The sequence below is a fragment of the Pieris napi genome, chromosome 6, assembly GCF_905475465.1.
Source record: "Pieris napi chromosome 6, ilPieNapi1.2, whole genome shotgun sequence".
NCBI lineage: Eukaryota > Metazoa > Arthropoda > Insecta > Lepidoptera > Pieridae > Pieris > Pieris napi.
Genome location: NC_062239.1, coordinates 12,374,717 through 12,402,038, shown reverse-complemented (window position 1 = coordinate 12,402,038; position 27,322 = coordinate 12,374,717). Strand labels below are relative to the sequence as shown.

Below are 27,322 nucleotides of genomic sequence, written 5' to 3'. Positions count from 1 at the left end.
CAGTTCTCAAATCAAGGGCGTAGAGCGGGAGAGAAGAACTGGCAATAAACTCTCCGCCACTTTTTTTAATATAGTTTTTGTTATACAAAATGTTTTTAAGGAGCTGCAACCATTACACCATGCATAAAATATAAAATACTTATATTTCATAAATTCTCTTTACGAAATCTTAATTTTAAACCCTTCTCACTCTCTCTCTCTTTTCTTCGACAAAAACGCTGCACATCTTCGTGACGTTCCGTAAAAATTCTACCCTCATGCGCCTAAAGAAGCTTTATTAGCCCAGACAAAGTCACAGGCTTTCTAAATAGCTGAACAAATGTCATTAAATTATTCTTAACGCTTGTCGATGTTATCTGCTATCTTGTAACTTTATTAATTAATGGGCTCTTAACTTTTAAACATCCACATAGTTGAATTTTTAATATATTTTTTATGAACGCTGTATCATAAATATTGATTTACTAAATATGAATAGCGATAATGTTGTCTTTAGTTTTCTTTCTCTAAAACTAGCAGAATATATAAACAAGCGCGTAAACAAAAAGCAATGTTAGCCTAGTGGCTTCAGTGTGCGACTCTCATCCTTGAGGTCGTAGGTTCGATGTGCGCAAATATACAAGCATTTACAATTATCTTAACCTAATTATAATAATCTATATATATATAAATGAAACCCGTTTTCCGTTGTCACGACATAACATGAAAACGGCTTGACCGATTTGTCTGATCCTTTTTTTTATAATATTCCTTGAAGTACGAGGATGGTTCTTACGGAGAAAAATTAAAAAAAAAATTGAGTGAAAAAGACTAAAAACAACACTTCTATATTCCCATAATACCATATCATAAAGTTCAAGTGTTAGTGGAGGGGTTCCGGGAAGGTAAATTTTTATATTTTGACATAATGTATTTGTTGTATTATCAACTTTCTTTTTTTATCTTACTAGCTAGACCGGTGTCCCGGATAGCAGAATAAGTATTAAAAAAAATAAAGAATCTGAAGACTGTTAGGCGGTACGATGTTCGTCAGGCCAGCTAGTTAAAAATAAAATACAAGTAGCATTAAAATGCTGGCAGCATTTCCTTGCTGTATTGCGATATCTCAAAGCACAAGAACAAGCACAGGGCAAGAAGTGTTTTACCTATGATGAAAAGAGATCCACCTGTCTCATATTAAGTTTGATTTACGTACAAACAAATATTCTAGATCGTTACGTAGTCGCCAAAAATGTCAGAAATTTTAATGTTTTTTTGTTAATGATAATTTGTTAATGATAATCAAACAGTGGGTGGTCGTGATAATTAAGAGACTGGCACACCTGTTGTTATATCATAACTATTTTAAAAATACATTTTTTTACTATGCCACGCCATTTCATCACGCTATTTTGCTGGTATCGGTCTAAATTCTCTTCCAAAACAAAAAAAATCAGTTCGAAAATTCGTGATCATTTGTTTTTTCTAATAGGCAAGTGAACCTAGACCACTTGATGGGTTATGTTTTCCACGCCCCACAAGGGGCAATTCGAAAGTGGAATCGACGTTTTTCATTATAAGAAAATTTATTTACGATAATTTACAAAAATATGTACATGATACGAATTTTTAAAGTGTTAGGTGGGGCATAGCACTTAAAAGGTTAGAAAACACCGGTTTATATTTTCCAATGTTTTCCTTCATGATTTACACTAGTAAATTGTGTTTATTTGTTTTATATTTCATCTCCAGAAGACTCCATAAATGTTTACAAAAATTAATTATTGATTACAGATAAATTTTTGACTTAGTCGCAATTAAATAAATAAATCAGTGGCGCTACAACCTCTTTAGGTCTTGGCCTCAGATTTCTGAATCTGTTCCATGATCATTTTTAAATCTAATAGACAAATAGGTGATCAACCTTCAGTGCCACACGCCGTCGTCTTTTTGGGTCTAAGACATGTCGGTTTCCTCACGATGTTTTCCTTCACCGTTCGAGCAAATGTTAAATGCGCACATAGAAAGAAAGTCCATTGGTGCACAGCCGGGGATCGAACCTACGACCTCAGGTATGAGAGTCGCACGCTGAAGACCAACACAGCTCTTAGTCGCAAGTAATATGTTTTTAAAAAAAACTTCACGAAGGAACGTAAGTTACGAATGCCCTAATACCGATCCCCTCGAATTTCAATCGATAAAATCGTAAAGTCGACACCTTATCGATTTCCAGCCCGCGTTAAAACCTGTCTCACAGTTTTATTAAACAAATTACATGGATCCGGAATGTGTGGTATTTTCACAGAGAAATGTGAAGTAAAGAGAACAAACTATACGTTTGATCGTATAGTAATATTCGCAAAACGTAATTGAACCAGAGATTTGTGTATGGAAAACTTAAATGCGCTTCGGATATTAGAACTAAAGGGAAAATTAAAAACTGTGAAATAGAACGGTATTAAATCAGCCTGAAACAGCTGTATGCATCGCTGATTTTTTAGGCTTCAGGTGGTTAACAGAAGTAGGTACAGAGGATGAGAAAAAGATGAGATTATAAAGCATGTGAAAACATTTGCTCTTCTACGAATAAAACATAATTCAATATAGAAACATCACAAAGTGTTTTCGGTTTTCATTCAACTACCCACGCCTCCATGGCCATATAAAGGGTATTTCAACAAGAAGTTTGTTTTTCAATTGTGGCAACACCGAGAACGTGATAGTTTTGACATTTAGTTTTTGGCTGTATTCGTAGCAGGTGCTTTGGCAATTATTACAATGAATTCAATTTCGCTCGAAAATCGCATTAAAATAATTCAAATCCACTATAAAAATGGTGGTTCTGTTAAAGTTACATTTCGTAAAATTCGTGATATTTTCGGCCAGCATAATCGTCCTTCTGAGACCGCTGTTAAGAATTTGGTCGCGAAATTTGAGTCGACAGGCTCGGTACAAAATGTGCCAACACCAACACGTGTTCGACCGGGTCGTTCAACAGAAAACATCGCCGCCGTGAGCCACAGTGTTGAAGAAGATCAAAATTTGTCAATTTCACGACGTTCTCAACAATTGGGGTTATCCAAAAGCACAACATGGCGAATTTTGCGAAAGGATTTGGCTTTGAAGCCTTACAAGATTCAACTGGTGCAGGAATTAAAGCTGATCGACCATTCAAATCGCCGCAGATTCGCTCAGTTCATTCAGGAACAACCTGCTGGTTTTTCTGAAAAAATCATTTTTTCAGACGAAGCCCATTTTCATTTGTCAGGGTACGTCAACAAGCAAAATTGTCGCATTTGGGCTTCTGAAAATCCTAAAGCAATTATTGAGAAGGCTTTGCATACTCAACGTGTTACTGTGTGGTGCACTATGTGGTCTGGAGGCGTGATTGGGCCGTTTTTTTTCGAAGATGAGGCTGGAAATGCGGTAACAGTCAATGGATCACGGTATCGCGAGATGTTAACCACTAAATTTTGGCCTATTATTGATGACATGGATATCACTGAAATGTGGTTTCAACAGGACGGTGCCACATGTCACACAGCCAATGAAACGATCAATTTATTGCAAACCAAATTTCCCGAGCGCATAATTTCGCGAAATTCAGCTGTTAAGTTGCCAGCCAGATCGTGTGATTTAACACCACTGGATTATTTTTTGTGGGGCTATGTTAAAGACAGAGTCTATACGGAGCCAATCGAATCGATTGCAGCCTTAAAACTCAAAATCCGTGATGTCATTAACGAAATAGACCCTCCATTTTGCCAAAAAGTGATTAAAAATTTTGATGAAAGAATCAACATCTGTCAGCGTGGTCGTGGTGGACATTTGCCAGATATCATTTTTCATTCATATTTGCCAAACTTTTCTCTTTGTAATACAATAAAAATTTTATTCATTTTCCTCTAAATTCTTTGTTTTATTTTGTTTTAGAAAACAAAGTTCTTGTTGAAAAACCCTTTATATACCTATGTTGAAATTGAAAATATTTGAGTATGATATATTTACCGGGAATTCGGAAAAATATACAGTATTTAAAGAAAAAACTTTTTTACCGGATTAAAGTTATGTATTACTATAAATTTACAATTATTTAACATAATTTAAAAAAATTCCGACGTTTCGCGTGCTTTACAGCGTGCGTGGTCACCGTGACCATGTGTAAAGGTTATGTTAATCAAAGACAATACTATATACAGTATTTACAATATTCTTAGCCTTCATAGTAATAATAATTAGTAAATATAAAATAAAAACAAAAAGTTTAGTCCCTATGGCAGTTAATGCTGGCATTTCCTCGCTGTATTGTGATACTTTTTCGTTGAGCGAGGAAAGCACCATCTGTAGGATATAATTAATAATATCCAAACTTCATTTATCACGTATATTAGGGAACAACTCTAGTATTAAAATCAGTTCAGTAGTTTTTGAGATATCCACGAATTTTCTATAGGAACCTAAATATTGTAAATTCAGATATTTTTGTTAAATAAACAATTTTCAAACTTCTATTTTCAACATTTCTAAAAATATTTAAAGATTATTTATACACAGCATATTATCTATTTTATCAAAATACCAATTAAATTATTGTTATAGGTGAATAAATTTCACTTCTCAGTAGCCCAAAATATATATAAGAACCATGCTGTGAAGATAGCTACCGTAACCCCCTGGTGATGGCAAGGTAGGCCTATACAGGGTGTTAAAATTTTTCAAAAATACGTAATTTTGTTGTTACGTAACTAAAACGTTCGTTTGTAGTTTTCATAGGCCAGCGGGCAAACGAGAAATCGCAAGTGCCGGCCTTTTAAGGTATACGAATTCCTTTTATTATTATAAAATTATTGAATAGTAATTAAATATATCTAATATATAAAATTCGGTGTTTGTGGTTAAACTCCTCCGAAACGGCTCGATTGATTCTCATGAAATTTTGTGTGCATATTGGGTATGTCTGAGAGTCGGACAACATCTATTTTTCATACCCCTAAATGTTAAGGGTAGTCCACCCCTAAATATTTTATTTTTAGATATTTTTTTCTGTTTCTATTTTCACCCCTCTACGATCAACCCCTATTTTTTTATTATAAATGATATATATGGCAAAACGACGTTTACCCGGTCAGCTAGTAACATATATAATATTTATGTATCTACCTTTTTAGTAAAAATATAAGATATGAAAAAAGTGCCTGGGACGCAATGGCAGGGGAGTAGATCAAGAAAAAAAACAATATACCATAAGTTACAGAGAATAAGAAAATATATTGAGTGGCCGAATCAAGCATCAGTGCTTTCAGATTAAAATCGTTTTATAAAAGACAAGATCAGTTCAATAGTTCACTTTAGATTTTTATGGAGAGAAACATTAGAAAATTTAGTTTTATGTGTTAGGTTTTTATTCCGGAAAAGCGAACTGGTATGTTGCCAAAGTAAAGCCAGGTTATGGTAGGTTGGCAAAGTAAAAATCATATTAAGGCGAAACGATATTAGCGGAGGTAGCTAGATAATAATAAAATAAACATTGGTATTTATCAAAAATTATAAGTTCGTTTAACCAGAGAGATAAGGGTAAATGAAAAAAAACAACTTGATACGAAACTATCTTTTACGTATAACTTTTTTTATTATTTTAGATTGTTTTGTAATTCAGTGTTACTTGTGATTTGGTTTATGATAATTAAGTGCACTTCTTTTTTTGAAGAGTTTTAAATAAATATATGTTACACTTACCGCCCTCGACTCTAATGACGCTAATTTGTTACATAGACAAAGAATTCTATTGATCACAGATTACATCAAAAACATAAAAAAAAACTCTATAAAGTATTTTGTACCACAATCGACCTAACATCCTGTATAATAATAGATACGATGACCAAAGTAACATTTCATAATTCGTAGCGTGCAACGGAACGTAAATTTTCAATTGTTTTTTTTAATTTGACGCGTTTAACTGCTACTGACGTTTTTTATACACTATACGATATAAATATATAATATCTACTTTGGGTTGGATTTATTGAGACTTGCAGCTTGTCCCGGCTTCACATGGCATATTCAATGAGATAATGCATTCTAATGATCACAACATATTTATGATTGTTTGAAGATTTTATGGCCTGGGAACAAGCCACTCTAAATATATATTACAGTAGTGATGTCCTAGTGGCTTTAGCGTGCGACTCTCATCCCTGAGGTCAATTCGATGGTGGTTCAAAGTCCATCGGGAAAACATCGTGAGGGATGCCTTCAAGGGAGCGTTCAAGTATTACGTCACGCAATTTTTGGAGATTATTTGACCCCCCCCCCCCCCCCCCCCATTTAACGCGACGTAACGTTTTTCTGTACCCAAGTACCTATAGTAAAACGTTTCGTGACCACCTAGTGACTCTTTATACCTAAAAGTTACCAATGTGTGGTGTAAAGTACCTACTGGAAGTAGAAAATAATATTAACGATAACGCGTAATTCAATCCCCGCCCCGCACCGTAACGTTTTACAAAAGGACCCCCCACCCCAAAATTCCCAAAAAGTCGGCGTATGTCAGGCACAGGAGGCTGATCACCTTCTTGTCTATTAGATTGACAGCATTACCTACTTGCCTATCAAGTTGTAGCGCCAATGATTTTATATATTAAGTTATAGTCACATCTGTAACAGCATTTCTCTTCCGCAATAATTTGTTTGACTTAAGTATATTTTGACATTTCTATGTTGGGTCTGTTTCATAGATAATATAATGGGACACCAGATAGACTTCTGTCTACTGGCTACCACCGAGAACGTACCATCTACAATGAAATCTCTGTGTAAAAATCGAAAGTTTTAATTTATTTCTAACCTGTAACATGCCTCTTCCAACAATGTATTATCTACATTTGGTACAACCAAGATCTCAGAAAGAAATTTAAAATTCGAATCACCATTTATGACAAATACCATAAATATTAATTAATGACGAATCCACAGCCTACGCTTGATTATGGATGCACAAATTTTATAATTTTAAAACAAGTCATAATTCACACCGGTTTTCTTGCGGTTACCGCTCTTTTGAAATTAGTTCATGTAGCAACAGAAGCTGCTATAGACAAAAAATAAAAAAAAAATACAATCTCGATTACGTCAAAGTCAATTTGACAACTTGATGAACACGCCTTCGATGTTCGAATTTGAAAACCGTGTGGGTGGTCTGAACGTGTTTTTTTTTTCTTTTTTTTTATTGTTTGAGGTAGGGCGATGACTAACAGCCTTTCAATAACTAGGTAGCAGTGTACCGTAATAATTAGTTTTGACACTTCTTAATATCTATTGTGGTTTAAATTATGCAGATTTCTTGATTAAAGGAATAAACTATTAATTAGCCATCCGATTCCTTGCTTACTCTTCAGACACCACAACATTCTTTACAATATTATCTTTTTAGTTAGGCAGAGTATACGAAATTCCACCCCTATCACCTCGACGTCCGTCGTTCCATAACTGTGCGTTTTTTAAGGCAGTTTTTGCCGCGCACCACCACTATGTGGAACCAGCTGCCCACTCAACTATATCCGAACCAATTCGACTTAGGGTCCTTCAAGAAAAGAGCGTACCAATCTTAAAACGCCGGCAACGCACTCGCGAGCCCTCTGGCATTGAGAGTGTCCATAGGCGGCGGTATCACTTAACACCAGGAGCGCATCCTACCCGTTCTATAAAAAAAGGGTACCTATTTTACAGCTAATTTACATTTCATTTAATTAAAACATTACATTTTCTTATAACATATTTATTATTTACTATCTTGCGATTAAAAGCTTGTGATCTGTGTAAAAAATAAAAAACCTTAATATTTAACAGAGACAAAAAAGTAATGTGTGCATTCAGTGAGTGGACGTAAAAAACATTGTGCCAATCCAATATGCCGCGAACTGTGCCCCGCGCAAAAGACTGTCAAAGTGACATTGACGTTTGTGTGATCGGAATGTAATCAGCATGGTGACATTGATGCCGTGTAGCTACCTCAGCGGCGGGTCCCCGCGATGCAGTTTGGACACAGAGCCCAAGGTCAGAAAAAGATAACTAGCACTTTATCACAGTCGTAGCATAGATAACGCACATTTGAATTTCGTTTTTTTTTAATTTTATATAGCACAAGCACGATGCATGATTTTATTTAAGATTTAGAAAATAGATGTTTAGATGGATAGACTTGTATTTTTTTAAAGGAGAAAATAGCGTGTAGGTACCAGGGATGTATAGGTACGTAGTATAATAATCACTTACACCAAGACGGAATTAAAGACAAACAAACAAAACGGACATAATGTTTATGTATTCCGAGGCTCGGGGTCATGTTACCCATTCATACGTATCTTTAGGGCCCATTAAAAAGTAATCGTGGTCGAGTTACGGACCTACGGAACAGAGAGTCGTTAGCCACATGATACCAGGCTGTCATAACTGCTGTGGTATATGACGCTTATCACCTTATCATATGAATGATAAATTTTGGAATGTTGATAGATTTAACAGGTAGACGCTCTATTTAATTATTCGCGCCATGCCCACCAGACCTTGAAGCAAATAAAGTCCGTTTTTAGGAAAGTACAGACTTGACCCTTTGATTTGTATTTATAAAAAAAAATCTCCTCTTCTCATATATATAATATCGATGTCTGCATAGAAAAAAACAATTCTATGAGGTCATTGGCAATTGGCCTTAATATAAATAAAAGTTTCAATAATGATGAGCTTTAAAATACTACAGCCACAGTGAAAAGGCCCATTTGATAAATCACCATAAAATATAGGTGTATTACCAAAAAATGTTTTTTTTTGGCTATATTTAGTGTGGCATAGAATTTTTATCATTATTGGTTTTAATTCCATTGTTTTCAGTCCATTCATTACAGCTACCAAATCATAATCAATTAAAGAGAACGTGTGTGTACTTATTTATGTACACGCGTTAGAAGTTATACTTCTTTGGCGTAACAAGATAAAATCTTTTCAAAAATTTGCCTTATTCTACGTTTGTAGAAAAAACGACACTAACAATAGTACTCTCATCATTTTTCTCTAACGCAACAAAAGAAGTGTAACTTCAAATACAGTTTCCATAAAAAGTAATCCATTTTTAAAAATAGAACAAATAATAGCGCCAACATGAACTTCGTAAACAAAATGGCGTACTTAGCGTGGCTCTATAATCACGAATAAACTTTCCTCCGCGTTCCGAGAAATTAACTGACAAAGCGTTCCCAATGACCAATGAAACAATGTCGCTTTAAAAATAAAACGACAAAGCCACCCAAAGATAACACCAATAAAAACAAATTTGTACAGGCGCGATGCGATTTATCGAACCCGATGTCTCGATAGTAATCCTAAATTGTTTACTTACAGTATCGAAATGGTGTAAGAGACAAATGCTATATTGATCTTAATATCAATATGTTAGAGCTCAATCTTCTATGATAAGGTTATATTGAACCTTCTCATGACGTCTGCTGCCCTAGTTGTGTGTTTTATAAACGTCACATTTGCATATCCAATAAATAAAATAATAAAAATTATTTATATATAAATAATCTTTTTATTGATTGTACATACATATTTTTAAATTTTCTCATTTTTCCCATAACCTTTTTTTATAAATAATTAATTCATTTGATATTTTCTGCCTATATTTCGTGGTCAAAAGCCGCACATTTTGAAGACACGCAGACGTTAATTGTCTGGACTCGGTTTTTTAAAGTCTTAAACTATACGGCCAACTTCAACCTAAAAAAATAAATAAATAACTTAATAAGAATTTAAACTATTTGGAATCATGATTTTATTATCATCATTTAAAGTCAAAAACAAAGAGCCCAGTACAAATTACACCAGTCCCAAACAATAAAAAAAAGCACATTGCAATAAATCACTAATATTAATTGACATTTCACACCAAATACCTAAAATGACATTAGGGCTGACACCTCTTTTTTGCATATTATTTCTAGTTCAGTATCAACAGCTGGTTCAGATCAACATTTCCACTGTTAACGTAATAAGTAGCGATTAGAGAAAAGTTATACTAATACTTAGTGACAGGTAGTATTAACAGCGTAAAGGACTTTTGCACATAATAGGATCGTTACTTTACGGTATAAACTCACCAGGAATTGTTAACATCCTGTGGTAAGTCTAGAAAAATATTATGAAATTTCATCTAATAAAAATTATAAAAAAAACTAGTGACATTAAGACAATATGTAATTCTTAAAATTGTTACTCTTTTAATTTGATAGCCCTAGTTTTAATATCAATACATCGAGTTATCGATAAACAAACACTAAGGATTTCAATAAATTAGAATATTTATTTCTTGGGCGCGGGAATAAGACGGGATGAGTCCCGGTCATAAATAAAGAGTAAGATAAAACAATAAATGTAAAAAAAACCTTGTCCCAGACAACCTATGTCGCGTTTATATTGCTTGTCGCAAATACTATATAACGTAGAATGAATTTTGTGTAGTCTGTTATCTAGAAAATGTTTAATAATCTGTCTATTTCTTGGTTACTAATAAAATTATAATCATAGCAAAAACTAGCTAAAATCCCACAAACATCATAATCTTCCGTAACTTTAAACAACGGCCCTCTTGGCCCATAGACAGTTTTATTTAATGTTTAATGTTCTGTGGTCCCAACTAAAACAATCAATAATATTTTCAAGATAATTCTTATACATAAATTCCTATAGTTTAAATTTCGAATGCGTTGTTCCCGCGTAAAACGTATAAATTAGCCGCCACTATCTCAAGATCGCGGCCTCACACCTTGTGCGGTGATTTACGCTTTCTCACACGCGTATCAAACGCAATGAGTTATGCGATCCTGGTAGATGAATGTGTACTAGGATCGTGTTGATGCGATTATGCAAGCCTTGTAGGATAGATTAATTTATAGACCACCTTCTTCTCTATCTATCCTATAACTTACGTTTTAATATAGAATCGAAGGAAACCATAAATTATTTTTAGCTATTAAAAAGAACTTTTCTTGTGTGGTTGTCATGGTAATCCAAGAAAATATTTACGAATCTATGCACAATTACTTTGTCTTTTGGGGTTTTTATTTTATTTCAATATATTAAAAAAGATCGATTTAGATTCGCATAGATATTATGGTCGCCCGTAGCCCTGTTTATTTAAGTTTATCTTGTGTTCGTTTGTAATGCAACAAAGTATTAAATAAATAAATAGACAAAACACGCAATGGTTACGTTAAAACTAAAATTAAAAAAATAAGCAACCCAGAAGTGACGTATAAAAAATATTAAAATAGTTCAACAATGTAAAAAAAGTATCAGGCACACATGAAGCCAGAGGACGTGAAAACATTTCAAATTACCACCTAAAACGTTATCGATTCTCAACACAATCAAAAGTTAACCTTATCTGTGGAGATGTAATGTTGACGTTTCAATACTTTAGTATTTTTATAAGCCTGTATATCAAATGAGACGCAGTGGCGCCCTCCGAGGGCTGTAAAATAAATTCGGCTTGATTTTATTAATGTTGTTACCTTAATCTTGATCGGAGCCAGGCGACATTTAAGAGTTTTATTATTTATAACATGTAGTGTATCTAAAATCTTGGGTTTGTTAGCTTTGGGAAATTTGGGAAGCTGTATTCATATTATTTTAATGGATGCGCCATAAAATGCATGTTTGTAGGTGCTGTTGTTTTTAATTAGAAGCTCCCACAGATTATATAACTGCATGTATGTGGTTGTTAAAAAAAACCAATAAAAAAAACTTACCGTTTTTTTTGTTTCAGACTAAACGACCAAGATCGGATACAGGCACAGATGTTAGGTGAGTAGTGAGTACATATTATATATAATCCAATATAAAATAGCAACAGGTCATTCATCAACCTCTTGGAAAAAAAATCCGGGTTTGAACCTGGGTATCACATCGCACCATATAATTGCTGCGTTACCTTTATTTTGTTTACATTCTTTGAATATCCTTAAATAAAAGAAGTAACTCTATACAAAGATAAATTTTTTGATTTCGTGACAATTATCACTTCGCGGGTTAAAGATTTTCCATTTCGCGCGTAATTCACTTTGACAGTGATTGTCAATATCAATTCGCGCCAAATATGCACTTCAACATTGCCATATATTTTCATAATTCGAAAAAGGAAAAATTTTAAAATCAATAAGCAATTCGATTTACATGATATTGGGTGAATAAAAACTTATTTATATTCTCTTGTTATGTGTGAAATTTTGTTTATGTCGTAGTTTGGTATCTCTGGTATATTAAGTATCGAAAAAAAATTGCTTTTAGTTAGAAAATTGGCTCTGTTTGAAAGGTATCTGCTGAGTAATAATGTTGTCGGACCTGCACAAATACAACAATTTAAAATTGTCACAATAACAGAATATTGCACTTTAATAGATCATTACAATGTTCAATAGAAATGAGCTATGGTGACATAACAGTGTTGCCTAGTTTTATTGTTAGTATTATTGAAATATATGCTAATGATAAAGCGTACCTACCTATTTTTATCTATTTATCTAATCGTTTAGTACAACAAGCATTGTAAATTGTTATAGATATGAAAGTATTTTATAATTATATGTTTATACCAAGAATGGACCATAACCTACAATCTTTTCAAAACATTACGTCACTTCCTGAAAAAAAAAAAAACAACGCATTCCCGCCTTTTTGCTTAAGACGCGAATTTTTTGATTTTTTTAAATTATTTAATGACACATTAATTATCCACTTCTAATAAACTAATTAATACATAATGAATAAATATATTCATTCTATAAATCTATGTGTGGAAATTGCCAACTCTCTACCACAGATCTCTAAGCTCTAACTACCACAGACTCGAATTGAAAAATCATTTAAAATGTGTCGTAACTTTTACACCCGCGTAATAATATTACCTACTTGACTCAACATCATTCCACCAACTCGAGTTTGAATTAAAGTTTACACTAGGCCCTTTAATCCTCCATAATCCCCATATTGTAGGCACACAATTGCCGTGAAGAGCTACTTACTGCATTGGGACCTTTTAACAACAAAAGGCATTGTGTTACGTGTCGATCAATGAAGATTTCACCATTTTTTTGCACGCAATTGTCCTTTTAGATGGCGATGATAGATTTGTATGCGAGCAAGTTATGCGTTAGGATACAGGTTTTGTCGTGAATCATTATGTTAATAAATTCTGCCGAGTACTGTCAGATACATACCTAACTATCATTTGAAACAGTGTTGCCAACTACAGAATGATCCCATAAAATTGTCGAATGAAAACCACTAAAGTTTTTGTGGTCTTTCAAAAATACATTCAAGTAGTATAAAATTCCGATCTTGGAACTTTTTCATATTTCAGTTATAGTCACGTTTGGAATGCATATTTAGTTTATTTATTTAGTCGATAGAGATGCATGACTTCGCTACTGCTACCGCATTTACCATGGAGAGTGTTCAGAGGAGTTGTTTTCAGCTGCCCACTGAAGTATTTCCGAACCAATTCGACTTAGGGTCCTTCAAGAGCGTACCAAAGTTTTTGCCTCGCACCAATATGTGGAACCAACTGTAAAACAATTCTTGAATAATGGTAGGGGAGCCCAAGAGGGGATTTCGGGATTTACTAAAGCGCGGCAGATTAATATATAGGGGGATACCTTGTACCCGGTTAAGTACCTCCACAAAATATGAGGCCCATATATAAGGCCGCCCGTGAAGGAGACAGGATCAGATTAGTAAAAAAAAATTGACCATCCGAAATTCCCGAGCGCGTCAGAGGTAGGGTGAGTTAATTACATCCTAAAAAGTGTACATTCCACTAATCTGACAATTTGAGAGTGACGGAAAAAAAGGGGAGGGCAACAAAGTTGTAAAAAAAAACCGTCATCTCGACATTCTCGAGCGTAGCTAAATTTTTTTTTATTTTGAAGGAAATAATTCAAGAATAATGAAATATATCCGCAAGCCGAAATAACAAAAAATCGTCGATAAAGTTAAATGCGTGCAGCTGCGTGATGCCTACATTTCCTTTAACCGATCGGAATCTACTAAACGGCGTTCTAAACATTTCCCTCAAAATTACATTTCCTGTGAATTTGAACCGATTCGGACCGATAGATTTTGAGAAATTTTGAAAAATCTTAAAAAAATAAGAAATATTTTTTTTTAAAGTGGTTTCTTTATTGATCAACTTCAAAAACTAATCCGCCTTTGAGCTTGAAAAACCACGTCGATCGCCACCAAGCTCGTCAAAAGCGGTTGATTAGTTCGAGAGATATCGTGAACGAAAGAAACCCGAAAAAGTGTTTTTTCGGGATTACTCCGAAATTTGTGGTTCTATCAATTAAAATTGCAAAATTACTTATGATGATGATAAAACTGCGTCGAATGCCGTCAACCGCGTGAAAATTGCTTGATCCATTCAAAAGTTATTGCGGTTTGAAAATTCCAAAAATAGTGTTCTATGAAAATTCTATCAGACTTTCGAGCTGGGAGAGCTCAAATGCATAGACATGTTATTTCTTTGAACTCAGCGAGCTCAAAATATCAATTTTAAGCGCCCAGGAATGGAAGTAGCGGGAAGTTGCAGGGATGGCCCTTTCGGTGAATCGTTTTTCTAATTTTTTTTTGTCAGATCAGGCGAATCCCTCTAGATAATCGTCAGATTATGAGACAGTACATTTAGAACATAAAGATGAACCACATATATCTTAATCTGACGCGCTTGATTATTTCAAAATTGCGATTTTTTTTGCATATTATGAAAATGGCCGTGGGTTTGCGTCCCATCGAAATCGTCAGATTAGTGAATGAGAGCTTTTTTTTTGGTGCACTTAACACTCCCTTAAAAATCTGACGCGCTCGATAATTTTTTTTTTTTTTTTTCATTTTCAACCCTCAAATACAGCCACCCGCATCATGCAAACGATCAGATTAACATACGTACATTATTAAAAATACGTAGGGCATAGATGCTATCAATATCTGACGCGCTCGAGGATGTCCATGCAACAGTTTTTTTTTACATATTTAACTATCTATAGCCGCTTCCCCCACCGATGAAAAGGAATTTATCATATAACATTTTTTTCTTCTTTTTATCTAAGCTTTGCATCCCAATAGGTCTCTACGACGCTCGAGTAAATCCCCATTTAGCATCGTGGGCTCCCCTACCATAAAATACCTTAAGAGATACATTTATTTATGTACCTTTTAAAAACACCTAAATTTGGGGAGGGAAACCCACAAGGTGGCATCACTAATTTGGTGAAAAAAAGATTTTTAGCAACTGCTACGAAATGTCAATTATCATATGTCAAATGTCAAAACACACGAACAGCTTTTATCCTGAACAGAGGCGCGGAATGTAAAAAAAGATGAATTATTGTCTGTGGTATTTAACAAGTGACATTCTAATTAGGGCGACGTATGTTTCTTTAATTAGTGGTTAACACAAGCTTTTTAGGAATGCAAAGCTTACTAAAATAGTTACGATAAATCATATTTTGAATTTCGTTCCGTTACTTTTACGTTTTGAGTTTTGACAAGCGGATTTAACGTATCGTATTGCGATGTTACGTTTTTAGAACGTTTTTATGTTTCCTCTTGTGTTAATAGTAGCAAAAATATTTTGTTGTGGTTATTTATGTGTATAAAAAGGTGTTGGATCTTGGTTAGTTATCACAAGTAACAACTGCATTTTTGAAGTTATACTTCTTTTGGCGAGTTAGGGAAAAATTATGTAAGTAAATTATTACGATGCGCGCGCAAATCGTCACAAAAAACCGACACTCTGAAGTTATCATAGTAAATATTGAAAAAAAATGTATATTTCTTTAATTATACAGAAAGAATTTTTTTGAGATTTTTTAATCATCTTTATTTAACTAGATAATGCGTAATAATAAAACTATCAATGTAATAAATACCTTTTTTCTATTGTTAGTGTCGTTTTTTCTACAAACGAAGGAAGTCTAAAGTTAATATTTTTAAAAACATTTTAATCTTGTTACGCCAAAGAAGTATAACTTCTAACGCCGTACACACATGTTTTTTTTTTCAAAACTAAATCAGTCTATCTCATTCTGTCACATTGTTTATCCTATGGCAAAAAGAGAACGAGTGCTTTATTAAAACGGTGCAATTGGACTTATTTTCTATGAATAAGCACTGTTTAGCAAATTAGTTGGCCATCGCAGAAGTCTTTTTGAGATTCTACTATAAAGATATACTACATATATGTGTAGGGTGTAATGGGTAATACAGCTACATTAAATATTATCCGAGTGGCATAATTGTTTGTGAATTATGTGTTTTTTTTTTGTTTTTTTTTTACCAGAGCTTCAGCGTACGACACTCATACCTGAGTTCGTAGGTACGATCCCCGGCTGTGCACCAATGGACTTTCTTTCTATGTGCGCATTTAACATTTGCTCGAACGGTAAAGGAAAACATCGTGAGGAACCCGACATGTCTTAGACCCATAAATGAGACGGCTTGTGTCAGGCACTAGAGGCTGATCACCTACTTGCCTATTAGATTTAAAAATGATCATGAAACAGATTCAGAAATCTGAGGCCAAGACCTAAAGAGGTTGTAGCGCCACTGTTTTTTTTTTACCAGCGTCTAGACTATTCGGTTCGTGCAATGGCCACAGTAGCTAAGCACCCGTTTGTAAATGTGGTGATCTAAATTGGTTAAGAATGGTCTTATTGGTTCTTTTTGCAGTCCATGAACCTAATCTAAACCATCTAAACGCATACAAATAAATTCATTCAAATGGGTCCAGCCGTTTAAGAAGAGTTCAGTGACATACACACGTATAGAATTATATATATAAAGATATATTAATCCTTAAGCGTTTTACTGAACGGATAAATACGGCAGTTTAAGTATCAAATCTACTTAAAATTATGTATGTGACTTTTTAGAAAAATCACGTAAAAGTCAATAACACTAGTTCGTCATTTTATGTGTCTACAAAAACATACCCACACCCGTTTGACACGTGGAGGCCAAATGGTTTTTCTCTAATTTTAGGGTTCTTTATCTAGAAATATCTAATAGGTATTTAAAAAAGAGATTTCTGTCATCTTTTCTAATGAGCTAGAGATCAGCCTTCTGTGCCTGACACACGGTTTTATGCATGTTCCTTACAATGTTTTTCTTCACCGTTCGAGTGAATGTTAAATGTGAAAGAAAGTTGGTGCACAGCCGAGGATCAAACCTACGACCTTAAGAATGAGAGTCGTTAAAGCCACTATAGACTAGTGCTGCTGCTCTTCTTCACTTTTCCTCATGATTATCTGTTTTGATATTCTAATAGGCAAGTAGGTGATCAGACTTTTGTGCCTGACACGGTCGACATTTCGGTTTAAGGCCTAGGTTCCTTCTTCTTACAGCGAATGTTAAGTGCGCACATATAGAGTCCATTGCACAGTCATGGCTTTAACTTACGACCAGGGATAAGAGTCGTTCTGCTCAGATTTCTGATTAAATCGTTATTTTATTTTTATTAAAAATAGCCTATATTCGAGGACTCAAGGATAACATTACATAAAATAAAAAATCAGAGGTGCTACAACCTTTTAGATCCTCAGATTTCTGTATCTGTTTCATGATAATTTGTCAATCTAATAGGCAAGTAAATCAGCCTTCTGTGCCTGACACACGGCGTCGAATTTTTGGGTCGAAGGCAACATTTCCTCACGATGTCTTTACCGTTCGAACGAATGTTAAATCCGCAATAGATAGAAAGTCCATTGATGCACAACCGCGTATCGAACCTACGGCCTCGGCGATAAGAGTCGCATGCTGAAGGCCAACACTGCTGCTCTTTTCGCAATTCTAATTACCTTTTAATTAATTAAAAAGTTCAGACATCACAGGAGACCGAAGAGCTGGCAGCTACAGAGAAAAGAATTAGTCTAGCTATATAAAGGGAAGAAGACAAAGAATTAGTCTAGCTATTCAAAGGGAAAAACGCTGCCAGTATCTTCGGAACCTTGCCTTAAGAGACTCCTTTTAATAATATATTTTATTTATTTACACAAATACAGTATTTACAATTTTCTTAACCTATAAAGTAATAATAATAATAATTAAAAATAAATAAAATGAAAATTTAAACAAATTTAAAAAGTTTGGTCCCTGTGGCAGTGTACCTTTAACGCTGGCAGCATTTCCTCGCTGTATTGCAAGACTTATTCTTTGAGCCAGGAAAGTGCCAGCTCTGCGGTCACCGGTACTATCTACCAGGCGCCAACTTAAATCTTTAATAAGCGCCTGTGCACTTGAACCCCACGGCCCAAGAGTCTCTACTCCAAAGGGAACAAAATTGAAGTTGGAGGAAAGACTCTTATATATGTGCCGTTTGTTATTTTCTGCCTGCTCTGCGGCCGCGCCAGCTTTTTGGCTTGTCCGAAGGAGATGAGACGGGGCAAAGGTGTCTACACAAGTAGCATCCCATACTAAAGCCCGTCCCATTTTCCAAGGGATCAAAGACATTCCATCTGGCCGCTTGCCATCGTCTCTTGCGATGCCTGTTGGCTCCAAAATTGCTGGAACATTGACGGAGGCAAGAGTTAAAGTTAAAGTTAGTTATGTTTTTTTTTGTATTTATAAGCTAGGTTAAATTACCGAATTTAATTCCGTTGTTAGCGAGTATAATGTTTTTAATGTAGCACTGGTATTTTGTACATCAGAGCTTTAAGCACGTGTCCACTTAATACCTATCAACTACGGAACCCTTGTTTATTAACAACGGCCCTTGTTCTTTGACGTGTGCCGGCCATTGTGCCCTTGTCAAAGGGCAAAGAGGTTTATTGTTTAACGACATGGCAACGGATTAGAAGAAATTAAGTGAACTTTTATAATAAGATTGATTTAATTACGTCAAGATTGTGATTATTAAATAAATCAGTGGCGCTACAACCTATTTACGTCTGGGCTTCATCTAATAGGCTGATGCTGTGACTGACACACGCCGTCGACTTTTTGGGGCCAAAGCAACATTTCCTCACGATGTTTTTACCGTTTGAGTGAATTGTGTGAAACGTGCATAACAGATCGAACCTACGACCTCAGGAATGAGCGTCGCACGCTGATTCCACTAGGCTAACACTGCTGTGGTCTATTATAGGGAGAGAATTTCTTCGTTTGATTCATCAAGTATTTTATGCCTTACATTAAACAGTTTAATACGAAAATTTGAGGCTAGGAAAATATTTAAAATACTGTTAATATTTAAATTGTTAGGTTGCGTCCGGAATAAAAACACAAATTATCTAAAAATATTTCATTTTAGTCATACAACTGCGGTATTTAACATAACCAAGAGATATAAAGATATAATTTTTAACAGCTCGAACATATCGAACAAAGTCGTAAAGCACTATTACGACTGTTTTAATGTTTTCTCTTATTTTTGACATCCTTGGGTGATGATACCTACCTGTAATTTTTTTCAGAATTTTTCAAATTTTTTACTGTATAATACACGAGGATGTCTTTATTCTACGGAAATTATGTACCTATGCACAATGTTAGCAATATTCGTTTATAGATTCCTGAAATAGATCGTAACAACCATAAGGATAATTTTAGTTTAGATTGTAATTCTTCCAAATAATAATTTTTAATGCGACAGTTTAAAAACTAATCAAGAGTGATAATAATTTATCTCTGTTTCACCAAGGTATTATTAAGGTAAGGTATATTTTTCCACGAAAGAGTGGTAAATAGATTATTACGTTCTAGACAGTCAAAATTACCGTCGTAACGACATGTTTAAACTGAAACAATCTTTAAACGCTTTTGCTTTTTCAGTCTAATTAGATTAAGTACCTACTGTAATGTACATTTAGTTATTTTTCAACTATTTACACTATACGTAACAACTAACAACAATGATTTAACCGTGGAATAGGAAGAAATAGGTTTATTTGTTTCATATATTAGTATATGTTATTTACTTAGTATTCTAGTGATAATAGCATTACCTTCTTTTATTTTTTCTAAATAGATTTGGCTTTTACGACTTTGTTCCCCGGGGCAAACGATATCTTAAAATGACAAATAAATTATTGCACCATATGGATCTCCATTGTCCCGACGGCTTGTTTGAAGTTTTGTTGGCTTTACGATGACTACTGAATGTAAAAAACATTAAAGAATTCAATTAAAAGTGACAATGCCAGCATTAAAACGATTCTGAAACGTTCTTTTGATATACGATAGCGTTGTGTGCTCGAAGTGGCGGCAAAAAGCAAAATGACACTTGAAAAAGGCGCGAACTTAACATAAACAAGAGCTTTTTAACAGAGGGCGCATTTAAATGTTAGCCGGATGTAGATAACTAAATAAAATTGTTACAATGTTTAATAATTTCTTATGTAGTAGTACTAGGAAGTAAGTCGATCATTTAATCTGTGATTTTATGTCATCAAGCAGAGAACGGTGAAGGACATTGATCTGTGGTAAAACTGTCTAGTCAAAGACCAAAATTTTGTCCGTGGATAATATTACATAGTAGGATGTATTTACAACAATCACGCCAAAAACTCAATAAAAAACGTAAAAAATTACGTAACTTTGCGTTGAAAAACACTTCGTTTACGTAATTGATTTTAAATACCAACGATACATCAAAACTTTTGCGTTCACAATAAAAATACAGTTTTTTTTAGAGTTTCCGCAATTTTCTCTTCATAAAAACCTTCCTCAGAGTTCTAGGAATAAAATAAATTACTAAATTGGTCCGTCCGTCTCCATGCGACAGTTTTATTATTAAATGTGTAATTTAACCCGGAAATTATAAGCTATTTTTAAATCGGAAGAAAACACGCGAAAATTTCATTAAATTCAGTCATAAAGCATTTGATGAGCGTTGCCATATTGTTTAAAATTAATAGAAAACTAGAAATATAAATGGGCAATTTAAATCGTTATAGAAAAGTTGTCATAACTGGATATTTTTATATGATTTGCATAAATTATATTGATTTAATTATGTAAAATATCATAAAAATGTTGAGGTGCGGCAACGCTGCCTATAATTTAATGTTCTGTCCATGAGTACAATATCCGAATTAATTAAAATTAATGCGACGATATTTTTTGGATCGTTACAATATGATAATAGACAATTGTTGGACGAAATTAGTCTGTGCATTACAAGATTCATATCGAGACTTCTTTGTTTTTTTTTCTTTTACTGTGTAACTTATGATTCAATAGTATGTACTTATAAGTTTTCCGAATCTGTTTTCGTTCTATTAGGGGTCCTTTTCTAATATGTAGACATTTTTTTTAAGAACTTGGTACGTATATATAAATAAATAAATGAATCAGTGGCGCTACAACCTCTGTAGGTCTTGGCCTCAGATTTCTGAATCTGTTTCATGATCATTTTTAAAATGTAATATGCAAGTTGATGATCAGCCTCCAGTGCCTGACACACGCCGTCGACTTTTTGAGTCTAAGACATGTCGGTTCCCTCACGATGTTTTCCTTCACCGTTCGAGCAAATGTTAAATGCGCACTTGGAAAGAAAGTCCATTGGTGCACGGGGATCGAACCTACGACCTCATGTATGAGAGTCGCTGAAGCCACTAGGCCAACACTGCTCTCAAGTTTATATATACTTGAAGCAATTATGACTGTAAAAAGCATCCAAAATTGTTCAAAACCATTACTTGGCTGTCATTACCGAGTGATCCAACACGGCTGTGTCTGCACCATGATGTATTTCAAAAAATGTTACGCCATGGCTATCAAACTATTTAATTACCTTCCTAGAAATAATAGATCACTGCCGTGTGTCTTCAAGGGGAAGGTGATTAGATTTTAAAAGGAAAGGTGCCTTTATAGGGACACTATGTAAACCATCGACAGTTTTGACAATTATAAATAACTTATTATATGACATGAAAATTAATTATGACATTTGCATGCTTTTATTAATGGCTGATTGTGCGAATTTTATTAATTAATCGATCTAAATGTACCTACCACTTTTCTTTGCAAAAAAATTGCTTGTAATAGTTTCAAAGACAAAAACTTTCTTGGCATTTATTTATTGAATATTATACTATATACTAGAATTATTAAACTATTACTGTATACTTTAACACATAATGTATTCTCCTAATTACGGTAAGGAATTATACAATACCTCAAACAAATATACCGTATCGAATTTCCTACATATCATCTGTGTCGGCGCGAAAGCTGGCCACAGATAAAGCTAAATTAATCGTAACATGTGTAAATTAGATAAATCTATTGCATGTCTGTGGGGCATCTGCTATTTTTGGTGATTAATATTTATGGTTTTTATCTAAATTTGACGACAGTTTTTTGGCGTAGCTTTTTTTAAGCGATGATTTGTTTATTTTATTTAATAGGAGAATTTTTTGACAAGGAAAGGAGTACTTCTAGCAGTAAATAGAAGGAGGACATCTATAAAATATGCGCATGGTGTTATAAAAAAATATGTGTACGTGTACTAGGTACACACGTAAGAAATGAAACTTCTTTATGACCTTATTTTTCGAAAAATTATCTACTAGGTATATGCAACTACAGAAATTGGTTAAATAAAGTTAAATTAGATAAAGTTTAACAAAAGGCTTATTATCATAGACATGAATACAAATACAATTATTTCATTTTACCTTATTACTACTAAGATTATTACAGAATTTCATTAATTGTAATATAATTATTACTATCATTGTTATCTTTATTATATATTTTTGTTATTAATGGCTTCGGATATCTTCGGATCAACCGTGGTAGGGACAAGAAAAAAAAGATGGCGCGTAACCGAAAAATGTGACAGTAATTTTTTTCCAACGCCGATAAAGAAGTTTGACTATAAAAAGCAACATGGCGCGTAACCGAAAAACGTGACGATTTGCTACAAAACTTCTCCCATACGTCGATAAAATTATAACTATAGATTTCACATTATTTATAAAAAATGATTTTTATTAGTGTGTCTTTTGGCCTGTAATAGTAAATTGTGTTAAATCAAAGTTAAAATGGTTTCAATTAAGCTAATTAAATCAATTACGACAGGGAATTGAGACATTCGATTATTTTAAGAGCGCCGTCAACATTCGACGTTTTAATTGGTTTTTTATTTCCCAACGTTGTCTTTGATTCTTTGTTTGTTGTGTTAAGCAATTGATTGTTAAGCTTTTGCTAAAAGGAATCAAATTCTGTTTATAGTTTCCGCAATTGTATTCAACAAATAAACAGTTATCTTCGGCATAATGTCTTTAATCATTAATTAAAAACAGAAATTAGATTTGATTGAATGAAAATTTAATTTTTAACAACAAAGATAAGGTACTTATTTACAGTTTCTTAACTAAAAACAATAACTAACCTTAAAATATAATAACTACAATATACGCGGATTAATAAAAGGAGTCCCTTTAGGCAAGGTTCCCAAGAAACTGGCAACTTTGAATAGCTATACTAATTCTTTGTACGACGGAGCTGCCAGCTCTTCCGTCTCCGGTGATGTCGACTAACCTTTTTGCTATTTTCTTATAGTACTTATTTACTTTTTTTACACACATTACCCATACATTGTTTATGCTTGAAAACGAAATGCATTTTCGAGGATTCGTAAAAAAATTTAATACGTTTATGTACTATTATTTTTGAGAGCTTTGCTTACTTTTGCTGATAAGAGGGGGGGGATAAATAAAGTAAATCTGCTTATGTAATACTTGAAGGGCCCCATTATCATAATAGTAATGTGAGACTGACGAAGAAAACTGGTCCTGCGAATAACAAGATAATTTTTACAGGCTCCGTAAAATCAGATCAAATAGTCTCAAAAAACAACATATTAATACACATATATCTCTTACAGATTACAAAGCGAAGCGGCTAGTCCTGGATCAGAATCAACATCAGACTCCCCACCATCCTTGCTCCAGGATGCAAACCTTCCCGCACTGCTAGCCACCACCTACCCCAACACATCCACCAGCTCGCTAACCGGTGACGTCCTAGGCTTGTCTGAAGTGGAAAATCTCAACGGATGCCCCAGCACATTGCCACTGCCATTGACCTCGACTGGCCTTTCCACCTCCACGTCTGCTGTCGCTTGGTTGATGAATGAAGATAGTACGGGTATGTTCTATTTCACTAAAAAACATTTCAAATAGTAGTACATTTAGTTGCGCCATCTCTTATCTATTTTTATCATTACTTAGTATTAGTATTGTCATTACGACAAATTTTATTTTCGAACCAATTCGACTTAGGGTCCTTCAAGAGGTTTCCTAAAAGGCCGGAAACGCACTTGCGAGCTAACAACTTAACATAAGGTGAGCCGTGAGCCTCCTGTCCGTTTGGTCCGTGTGATATAATATGACCCAGAGTTGAATTCCCAGCGATATAATAATTGATATTGTTTTAGCTTAGCTTATATCTTACTAAAAATTGTTTAAAGTATCATTTAAGGGAGAGAAAGGTGTGTTCTAAATGAGTCTGAAGTAAAATATTCTTTAAGAAAATAATAATATCGCTTTTTCTTATATTTCTTTGATTTTAATTGTGAACGAATTGAGTTCAAGAGACGAACCAAAATTCAATTTCTAAGGCAAACTTTAGATTTTTGAGGAGTAACGATGCCACGACAGACACGAATTTCAATAGAAAAATGACCAGGAAAACATATCACTGACAAAGCTTTTCCATTAGAAAATAACCAGGAACACATAAGACACAGTGGTAGTAGTTGAATAATGCTACAATAATTTCCTCGCTTATATTATTTAAACGGACATTAGTTTAGGAGTAACGATGCCACAGACAGATACGCAAATGTCAAAACTTTACTATTTTTTCAATAGAAAATGACCAGGAAAACAACTGACAGGGCTTTTCCATTAGAAAATGACCAGGAACACATAGACACAGTGGTAGTAGTTGAATAAAGCTACAATAATTTCCTCGCTTATATTATTTGAACGGACTAATATTAGTTTAGGAGTAACGATGCCACAGACAGACACGCAAATGTCAAAACTTTACTATTTTTTCAATAGAAAATGACCAGGAAAACAACTGACAGGGCTTTTGCATTAGAAAATGACCAGGAACACATAGACACAGTGGTAGTAGTTGAATAATGCTACAATAATTTCCTCGCTTATATTATTTGAACGGACTAATATTAGTTTAGGAGTAACGATGCCACAAACAGATACGCAAATGTCAAAATTTTACTATTTTTTTAATAGAAAATGACCAGGAAAACAACTGACAGGGCTTTTGCATTAGAAAATGACCAGGAACACATAGACACAATGGTAGTAGTTGAATAATGCTACAATAATTTCCTCGCTTATATTATTTGAACGGACTAATATTAGTTTAGGAGTAACGATGCCACAGACAGACACGCAACTGTAAATTTTATTATTTTTTCAATAGTAAATGACCAGGAAAACATAGCACTGACAAGGCTTTTGCATTAGAAAATGACCAGGAACACATAGACATAGCGGTAGTAGTTGCATAATGCTGCAATATTTTTCCTTACTTCGTAATTTGAATGGACATTAGTTTAGGAGTAACGATGCCACAGACAGACACGAAAATGTCAAAATTACTATTTTTTCAATAGAAAATGACCAGGAAAACAACTGACAGGGCTTTTGCATTAGAAAATGACCAGGAACACATAGACACAGTGGTAGTATGTAGTTGCATAATGCTGCTATCATTTCCTCGCTATGTTGCGATACTTAACGTAATTTAATATTGCTCGCAGGTGGTGGTGTGAAGAGCGAAGTCCGAAGTCCAGGGCTTTGTGACGCGGACGTCGCCTTGTACGGGGAGACTCTGCCGTACGACCAGTCCGCGTTGTCTTATCAGTATTATAATAGGTGAGTACTGATACACTCTACGTTCTACTTCATCCACGTACGCTCTAGTGTATGTTTGAATTTCGCGTGAGATAACACGGACGATACAGTGTTTCGCGGAACAAAAATGTATACGCTAAATGATTTTAATTTAAATGACTCGTAATTATATAATTATATAATTTATAATAAAATTGCTAGTAAAAGCTCTCCGTGCTGTAATTCAATTATTTTTTAGCTCCGTAATACTCGCCATGATTGCATAAAAATGAAATTAGGCAAAAGTTAGAAATGATTTTGTGTTTTTTTTGTATCGAAGAATTTATATTGTATTGTGATTTTAATTTGAGTCAACCATTGAGATTTTAGTATTGACTAATACATATTTATTGCTTTTTATTCAAGCGTCACATACTTCGTTAAAATCTGCTGTGATTTTGGTTGGTGCCCGCTCTTAGTCGTGGAACTATTAATATAAATGGTAGAACTTTTTTAAATAGGCTGGGAGTTAGGAAAAAGGCTTTCGAAATTCCAATACTCTTTGAATACGGGGCCGGTATTTATTTATTCAAGTTTACCACATCATACTATATCTACGGTGTATGGTACAAACTCTTTTATCTAAAATGTATGACAATTTAGGTAAAATAAATGTTACAAAAAAATAGAAAATACATTTAAATGCCAGATTTAGTCGATTTTAGAAAATAACAAAAAAAACCAGCGAAACAGCAGATCGTATGTGAAACAATTATTATAGGAACCCGAAATAAACGGTCCGTTGAACTGAAGCCAATGAAGACGATTAATGAGATTATTTTAGCTGTAATTAGGTTATAAAAGGTACTAGTTATGTATATTACAGTAATACCCTTATAACGCGCGCGGTCCGGACCGCGTTATAGTAGTTATAAAAAAACGCGTTATAGGGTTTACTGTACTTCGATATACAGACTACGGTAAGGTGACTCAGCTAAATAAATAGCGATTTTTGTATTAAATAAGAGTTCGTATGTATAATGTGTCATTTTCCACGAACCTAATTTTTTTTTATTTACATGGGCTCTTAGAATATATCCCCCCCCCCCCCCCCATCAATAATACCATATTATTTTTATCAATTAATTAAAATATTTTTTGTTCTTAGTATGCAACAATATGGCGGTGGAGGCGCTGCATCATCTTACGTCAGTTCGTCCTTGTACAACCAGCCCTATGGCGCTTACCCAACTGCGCACAATTCTAATAATAGGTACAATTCTAATATACACATATATATATTTTCGGTATACTTGATACATATTTTTTAAACGCAAGTAGCTGATTGATATTTCCTTTGCCATACAAGCAGGCAATTACTTCGTACAGGGTAAATTTCAACACATAAAAAGTTTATC

At 34.1% G+C, this 27,322-nt stretch overlaps 1 protein-coding gene across 3 annotated transcripts in view; it reads left to right on the top strand.

The window, feature by feature from the left end:
- The window catches only part of LOC125050516 (eyes absent homolog 2), a 48,424-nt gene that overhangs the window by 14,563 nt on the left and 6,539 nt on the right, over positions 1 to 27,322 (top strand). For 2 of the 3 annotated variants that reach the window (XM_047650414.1, XM_047650415.1), the window contains exons 2-6: positions 7,828 to 8,034; positions 11,801 to 11,838; positions 23,921 to 24,183; positions 25,832 to 25,946; positions 27,073 to 27,177. In XM_047650414.1, the coding sequence (XP_047506370.1) occupies positions 7,963 to 8,034; positions 11,801 to 11,838; positions 23,921 to 24,183; positions 25,832 to 25,946; positions 27,073 to 27,177 (593 nt within the window). In that variant the 5' untranslated portion in view covers positions 7,828 to 7,962. The remainder of the gene's footprint in view (positions 1 to 7,827; positions 8,035 to 11,800; positions 11,839 to 23,920; positions 24,184 to 25,831; positions 25,947 to 27,072; positions 27,178 to 27,322) is intronic. The other variant, XM_047650416.1, reaches the window with a different exon arrangement.